Raw genomic sequence first — 8,072 nt, 5'->3', positions numbered from 1 at the left:
TCAAAAATACCAAAGTGACATAAGATAAGCCCTTGTCTTACTTAAATTCCCCCTTTAATTATTGAGCTGATAATGTTTATTCATAAGTAACATGTAAAACTTGTGTGTGCTTTGAGCTTAAAGGTCCCATGTCATGCTTTTCCGGTTATTACCCGTCCCCTTGTGTGTTATGAAGGTTTTTCTGCATGTAAACGGTCTGCAGAGTGACAAACCCTGAAAGTACACCCTGTAGCGAGTAAAGCCGTAACACAGAAAATACCTCGTTCGGAAATTAAATGTGTCACTTAAAATTCACATCTGCATGTAATTGCATGAAAATCTTCTTCTAAATTCCCCTTTAACTATTGAGCTGATAATGTTTATTCATAAGTAATATGGAATAGATTTGACTTGTGTGTGTTTCAATCTTAAGTAGCTTATTTATTTTTCACAGAATGATTCAACTACTATACTCACATTGAATTCAGATTGGAGATTGTTTGTGCATGTCTGATCCTTACCTGTTTATATTGTATTATCCATTTTGGAAAACTGTTTTGGCATACTGTATTATGCAACTTTGATACTTGGTAACATTTCCCCTTGATATATAACAAAACATTTATTTTATTGTCTTATTATGTAGTAAGGGATAATGTGCAGCGACGCGCTCATTATGGGGAAAAGAACACCGACAGGCTGATCAGGAGCCCGACGCGAAGCGGAGGGATCTAGATCGGCATGAAGGACCAAGTCGCTGCACATTATCCCGCTTATTACATGGCCACATTCTCAACAAATTAATGATATTACTCCCACTATTAATTGAAATGCTTTTATGGATTTAGAAAATGATTTTATTTATTTAAAAAATAGTTGTAGGCCTATGTATTGATTTAAATTGACATGCATCTGCCAAGGAAAATAGTCCGTTGTTACCGTTAGCAACGGCAGGAAGGCTGAGCTTTTTGATTATAGATTTGAAAACATTGTTGCTTGCTTTAAAAGTAGTACAATTCATTATGTCAAACCTTGGAAAGTATCTAGATATCCCTGCCCTAATGCCAAAGGAACTGCACACTGAATATGTTTTGCCATTATGTCTGGACCGCTGCGTAAAAAGGAGGGTTTCTGCCCGTTACTTCTCCGCTGTTTTCTTGTCGCTGTTTTCTTGTCAGTTAGAAAAGTAAACTGGCCAAACTGTATACAGTTAAATCGAACGGACTTGTTTGTGCAGATGTGAGCATCCTTAACAACGGTCAATAAATCCTTGACAGCGGTCTGTCTGTTCTGGATTAACAACGTGTCACGTGTTATGAATTGACCAACCAGAATCGAGTATTCAACTAAACCATGTAATAATATTATACATTATTTTAACCACTGAGTGGTCTTTTAGAGGAGTTGTGTAGTGCAAATACTGTCAATTATTAAAGCCACAAACGACATATGTGAACTTGTTTTTAACATATGTGTATGTTGCTGAATCTTTGAAAACATTGCACCCTGTTTCCTGTCCAAAAAAGGACCAGAAGAAGTCACTTAATGTCTGCACGGCTTTATTTTGTTTAAAAAAGTTGCGGCTCTTTGTGGATAACAATGTATCACCATAAACAATGAAAGTAAATGTCACTTGAGCAAATCATTCAAACTTGGTAAACGAGATCACCCCCTGCACACACACACACATATTATATTATAATGTAATATATTCTTCCTCATTCGTTTAGAAGTCACTGTTATTTTGTGAATATCGACTGTTGTGCTTTTTATTGATGCCTCTTAATGTGTGCATGTAGAGATGTGTTTATGTTTGATTATGTATATAAAATGTGTTTAGTCAAATGCTAAGTTTTCCTTTTTCAGCAAGGGTGGGCGAGAGAAAGTGACAAAACAGAAAGGGACACTAAAGTCAAAGAAAATACCAAGTTGTGAGACAGCATTGGAGTTCATACAGCAACCTCTAGATGTCAATAAGGATCAGGATTCGTTAGAAAACATTTAACCAACTGACAAGTTTAAATTCCAATATGGATGTAAATGCAGCTGCAGGATGTCTACCAATGTCTTATCAACGTTTTATTTGAAATCCTCCTCACTACTTCCAGGAAGAAAGGAGTTGCATTTGCAGTGCTGAAAAGTACACAAATACTCATTTGAACAAATGGTCTATAAATCCAAACTGAAGGCCCATAAAGGTAAAAAAAAGAAAACAGTGGAGATGTGAAATGTTAAAAATAAGGAACATGCTTCTGTAGCTTGTTGACATGCAACAGAGGTGGTGCTTATTATAAATGTGGACACTTGAATTAAAATGTCCACTGTGTGATATGCTCATGCCAATAGTGTGTCGCCACGAAACAAGTCAAACAGGTGTCAAACAAAGCGAAAGGCAGAAGAAACGATACGCAGTCACAACAACCTCCAGATCGGAGTCTGCTGATTTACAATTTTGTCCAAGCATGAGTGGTAAGTTAAGATGACTCATTCCATAAATAATAATAATATTATAATGTTTTCACAAGTTTGGGTCCATTTTCGAACAATGAAACTTAAATGCCGAAATTATGTTTGTTCTATCTTGTCTACATTCATTGATTTGGATACTCTTTTAAAAGGGTAATTTCATAAGGTTGACTCTTACCTATGAAAGCAAATGAAAGGAGATAAATAAAACTAAGTCATGATAAAGATCATGTTTATTTTTTTGTGAGTACCAGCAATTTAAATAATACAAAAATAGATTTAGGCGAGTAGATTATTGACAAAAAATACCCATTGATGATGAATCCTGAATTCCTTATTTACATTATTTTGTGAGAACAATAAAAAACTTCATATTATTTCAGTTTCAAAACGTATTATTATAAATATTTTATCTTCTGTGTCCACTCAAGCTGCTTGTTCACAAATGTTGCGTAAAAAACATTGACTACACAGACAGCCTATACAACTTATTACTGTATTATATAATACTGTATGAAATTATACATATGTATTTTAGACATATTGTATGCATTCATGTATTTGTCAAAATATGCAGATGTAAGCCTACTCTAAACAAAGTTAAGTTAGCATGCTGATATTGTCATCACAGCTTTGCTATTTTTGAAATGCTTTGCTCACTCTATATCTCCTGCAAAAGCAGTGAAATATATAAGTGACATAGAGTCATTACTGTCTTCTAGATTTAACAAGAAGGATCGTGGTTTTGGGAAAAACTGGAGCTGGGAAGAGCAGCCTCGCCAACACCATCTTCGGAGAGACTTTGTTCGAGATAGACGATTCGGCCAATTCAGGAACACGTGTATGTCAAGCAGAAACCAAACGTGTCAACGGGACAAAACTCATGTGGGTCGACACTCCTGGGTTTTTCGACACAAGCAGACCGGAGGAGGAGCTGAAGTCTGAGATAGAGAAGTGTATCGAAAAGTGCGCTCCTGGGCCTCATGTTTTTCTCATTGTGCTTAAAGTGGAGAAATTCACAAAGCAAGAGAAGGACGTCATCACAAAAATCCAACAATGTTTCTCTGAAGAAGCTTTAAAATATGCCATAGTTGTCTTCACACGTGGTGACCAGCTCCCTGAGGGAATGACGATCGAGCAGTGGGTCGATCTGAATCCAGATCTGAGGAATCTGGTGAATAAGTGCGGGAGACGGTGCCACGTCATTGATAATATTAAATGGAAGAAAGACCAGACGGATGAATACAGGAGCAACAAGTTCCAGGTGGCAGAAATACTCAAGACAATAGACAGGATGGCTGATGCAAACAGAACAAGCTGTTACACCATTGAGAAGCTACATGCTGCATATGGGTCATGGGCTAATTGGTCTGTAGGGGTAGCTGGTATTGCAGCTTTGGTCGCCATTGCTGTTTTTGTTGCTAAAAAATGAATATCATGACAAAAGACTAACTGCAGCATTAGGGCTGTGTAATGTCAAGAATCTGGCAATACGATTAAAACTTAACATATTGCAATATTGTAAGCAGGGTTGTATATTGTTTTTTTTAATCTAATTTGAAAGAATTCCTTAAAATTAGATAAGGAATTAAAATTATTTCTACTCCTATATCATATATTTTGTAACTTGCAACTTGCTTTTTTTCCATCATCCATTTATCTGCCAAAAACAGTGAAAAATGTCAGTCATTATTTCTCAGAACAGTACAAGGAAACCTTGATAAACTGATGAGAGTAGTTATGAAATGCATTTTATATGACTTTAGTATATGTTTATTAGAGAGGCGTCTGACCTGAGAGTTGAAGTCTTACCATTAACATTTGAAAGCATTGTATGTTTAATGTGTGACTCAAATATGTTGACAAGTATATACAGTGCCAATCATTTGCTTGCTTCCCTTCCCTTTTTATTACGTTGAACACCTTTGATTTACTGTATCCTTTAGTATTTACCATAAAAATACAATTATGAATTATCCGATTATCCCATCATGATCTGATGTGGGCTCTCCGTAATTTCTTTGAATCTGTTTTCATTGTTTTCTTTTGTCATAACTTAATCAACAACAACAACAACAATAAATTAGTAATTTAATAATGTGTTTTCAAGTGTATTTTTTTATTATACAATCTTAAGGAGGACTTATTATGCTCATTATCAAGCCTAAGCCTATCACGTACAATGTGTTGGAGCGCTAGCTTACTTGTTACATAGTGATGTCACTATGTTCCAGAAGTAAATAAAGGAGACCAAAGGAGGCGTTTCAGGTAGGGGGGGAATGTATGAGAGAGAAACTCCCTCTGGATGTTAGCCTTTGCAGACCATTTACATGCACTAAAACCTGTATAGCACACTATAGGAAAGGGAAAACCCCGAAAACATAATAGGGCCTCTTTAATTCATCCAATGAGCCGAAAGGACCTCATGATATTAGAAAGGCTGATATTCTGCAACAAACACTACTGGTTTGTACAGATTCTCTGTATGTTTCCTGCTTTATGTTACTATGGAAACAATCTGATTTTACATATGATGATTTGTCACAATACTGTGTCAGAAAAACTAAACGCAGTCACACCGGTGCGAGTCAAATAATCAGCGACTCATATTTAAGCATATTTCATGAATTCATTTGTGTTATGTAAAAATTTGTGGTTGATCATTGTTTTTTATTAATGCAGTATATTGATGCCTGTGCTTGAATGAAAGAAGTGTAATGTGAGTGGATCATTTTATCAGCCGGCAGCCGAGGAACAAGTCGGACAGGTAGAAGAAAAAAAAGTTAAAGCAAGAGGTGAGTCAGAGTGAGAGAACAAACGAAAAGCTCACAGTGGAGACGTGTCCCGGATCGCAGTCTTTTCTTTTGCTAATAATTCTTCCTTTGACAGCATGGAAGGTGAGCTAAGCTTCATATTATATTAAAATATTTTATTCAAATTAAATGATTGTTTGTATTGTAAATGAATTGGGCTCCTACTCAAATCTCAAAATCCTAACTCCTCCTTTAAACTATGTAGAAATGATTGGAGTTGTAATATACTTTTGTTTATTATTAAGGTTGTTTGAGGCTATTATGTCACTTTGATCAAATACACTCTGACAGTTGTCACATTAAGCCTTATTTATCTACATTCAGCCCACCGGGGCATTGTGGACTAACATGTCATGTGAAAATGTTTAATCTTTCAGTATCATTTAAAAAAAGAAATGTGACAGTATCCATTAGTTAATTATCTTTTGCTGCCCTCAAAGTAGCTCCTCAAACACATCTTTGACTGCACCTGTTTTCATTCAAATCACAAACCAAAACTCACCTGTCATTAATATTGTGTTTTATATTTGATTTGGGTTGTTTTTAAAATTGTATGCAGCAGTAAATTCTCTTTGAATACCTTTAAATATATAAAAAGTAATATTATTATTGGTTTATATTATTGCTATTATTCTCAGAACCTGTCAGGTCTCTTACAGTCTCCAAAAAATATTATATTGGTAAACATGCAATTTTGATGTGTGAATTTGTATTTATTTTTTAAGATATTTGTTTTGCCAGAGTGCTATAATTAGAGATACAGAGTTAAAGGGTGAGATAGAGGGGATACAATTGCGTGAAATGTTCAAATTAATTTATTAACTGAGTCACTTTTTTTTATTTTAGTGCCAAACACAACGAGGATTGTGCTGCTCGGAAAAACTGGAGTCGGAAAGAGCAGCCTTGCTAACATCATTTTGGGAGAAGCCAAATTCAAAATTGACCATTGTAATGACTCAAAAATAAAATCTTCTTCAGCAGAAACCAAATCCATCGATGGACGAAGCATCACTTTGATCGACACTCCTGGTTTCTTCGATGCAGGAAAGTCTGAGGAGGAGATGAAGCCAGAGATGGTGCGGTGTCTCACAGAGTGCGCGCCTGGGCCCCATGCTATTCTCATTCTGCTCAAAGTGGAGAAATTCACAGAGCAGGAGAGGGCTGTGATCACTCAAATGTTTCAGTATTTCTCTGAAGACGCGCTCAAACACACCGTAATTGTCTTCACTCATGGCGACCAGCTCCCCGAAGGAAAGAAAATAGAGGAGTACGTAGAGCAAAGTGAAGGCCTGAGCGATCTGGTGACCAGGTGCGGAGGCCGGTGCCACGTCTTTGACAGTAAATACTGGAAGACCAATGAAGGGGACGAGTATAGAAGTAACCAGTTCCAGGTGGCAGAGCTACTCAAGACTATAGATATTATAGTGATGGAAAACAGTTCAGGCTACTACACAGACGAAGCTATACAAGAGATAGAGAGAGAAATACAGAAAGAAGAAAGGCAAATTAGACAAGCATCAGGAAACATGCAACAGGAAGAGATCAGAAAACAGGCCAAAAGCAACTACTTAAAGAAGCAAGTGGACAGAGCACCTCGAACATGGTTTAGAGGTTTTATTCGATACGCAGTTATAGCTGGAATACTTGCAACTATCTCAGCTGTGTTGATCAATTCCAAAATGTTTAAGATATTTAGGGTAGCACCACAGGCTATCGAAGTCCCAGCACCCCCACTGACAGAGGTGGTGACAGTAAACAATGGCGCAGGTTCCAATTCTCTCCCTGCCAGTCCAGTGGTAGAGGTAATACAAAGTGCATTTGAGTATTTTATGGAGAAATACAATGCTTTGTATGAAAGAACGTACAATCCTTGGAATCCATTTGAATGAACACCAAGGCAGAATCAAATGAAAATCAGCAGAAGAGATTGTCATTGATGTATAGTAGTCACATCCATAAGATTTAGTAACTTAAGGTTGAATTAATTTGTCTATTTTATATCTTACCTTGTGATGGTGCTTGCGTCTTTGCTTTACATTTTGGGCTCGTTCCTTTCAACTGAAAAGATAATTACTTTATAACTTGTTTTGATATACTGAGAAGGAGTAGCAAACTTTTAGAAAATGTCAAATACATGGAAATGTATATTTTCCTTACTCAGTTAAACTTATTATCTTAAATCTACAAGTTGTTGTCATGGGTCATGACTTTTAGAATACGTCATCTATACTGTTTTTTGATGTGTCTGTTGTGAGTCCACAAAATGTACGGTTGTGAAATACAAAATCAATCTGTACCCTTTAATAATGATTATGTATTTTTTGAATATGTACTTTGTTTAAAATGTTTTATGTAACAATAAACAGCTGATTGGTAAATGTTCTTTTTCAGTTTCTGTTTTTCATCAAACCATTCACAGGTGCGGTCAAAGGGTTGACGATACTCATACATTCTAATAATAAACCAAGTCCAAAGATGAATTGCAGATATTGTCTGAGCCATAGGGCTTCTTTCTTGAAAACTATAAAAAAAACATTGGCTGACAGTTTTCTTTGTGTCATTTATTTGAGTCAATTACCATCCTGTTGCTATAAATAGTTACAAAAGCACCATATAAGTATGACATATGCAAATAGTCCTAAATCCATGCACTATTTACTCTCCTTTGTTGAATGTTTGATAGGAAATACAGTGCCAAACTGCTATAACATACTGGGCGTTTTTTTAATGAAGCTATTTCATGTTGAATTTTTTTCTGAGTATTGAATGCAGTAGGCCTAAACGAGCTTGTGGCGAACTAAAAATGTTTTTGCA

General features: G+C 36.1%; 2 protein-coding genes and 1 long non-coding RNA gene across 3 annotated transcripts; 2 read left to right on the top strand and 1 right to left on the bottom strand.

Annotated features, from left to right (window-relative positions):
* Positions 1 to 388: 388 nt before the first annotated feature.
* LOC104953286 (uncharacterized) lies at positions 389 to 1,389 on the bottom strand. The gene is made up of 2 exons (XR_799206.1): positions 1,345 to 1,389; positions 389 to 621 (listed from the first exon to the last, which is right to left on the bottom strand). It is a non-coding gene; the product is annotated as an uncharacterized lncRNA (long non-coding RNA).
* Positions 1,390 to 2,320: 931 nt separating this feature from the next.
* On the top strand, positions 2,321 to 4,540 carry LOC104953284 (GTPase IMAP family member 7-like). The gene is made up of 2 exons (XM_010780207.1): positions 2,321 to 2,448; positions 3,168 to 4,540. Exons 1-2 carry the CDS (start codon positions 2,442 to 2,444, stop codon positions 3,875 to 3,877), a joined length of 717 nt encoding a protein of 238 aa, XP_010778509.1. The 5' UTR covers positions 2,321 to 2,441; the 3' UTR covers positions 3,878 to 4,540.
* A 671-nt stretch (positions 4,541 to 5,211) lies between these two features.
* Positions 5,212 to 7,636, top strand: LOC104953285 (GTPase IMAP family member 7-like). The gene is made up of 2 exons (XM_010780208.1): positions 5,212 to 5,342; positions 6,105 to 7,636. The coding sequence occupies exons 1-2, from the start codon at positions 5,336 to 5,338 to the stop codon at positions 7,145 to 7,147; spliced, it is 1,050 nt and encodes a 349-aa protein (XP_010778510.1). The 5' UTR covers positions 5,212 to 5,335; the 3' UTR covers positions 7,148 to 7,636.
* Positions 7,637 to 8,072: the final 436 nt, after the last annotated feature.

The sequence above is a fragment of the Notothenia coriiceps genome, unplaced genomic scaffold, assembly GCF_000735185.1.
Source record: "Notothenia coriiceps isolate Sejong01 unplaced genomic scaffold, NC01 NC01_scaffold00021454, whole genome shotgun sequence".
NCBI lineage: Eukaryota > Metazoa > Chordata > Actinopteri > Perciformes > Nototheniidae > Notothenia > Notothenia coriiceps.
The sequence above is the reverse complement of the archived record's forward strand: the minus strand, read 5'-3'. Positions and strand labels throughout refer to the sequence as shown.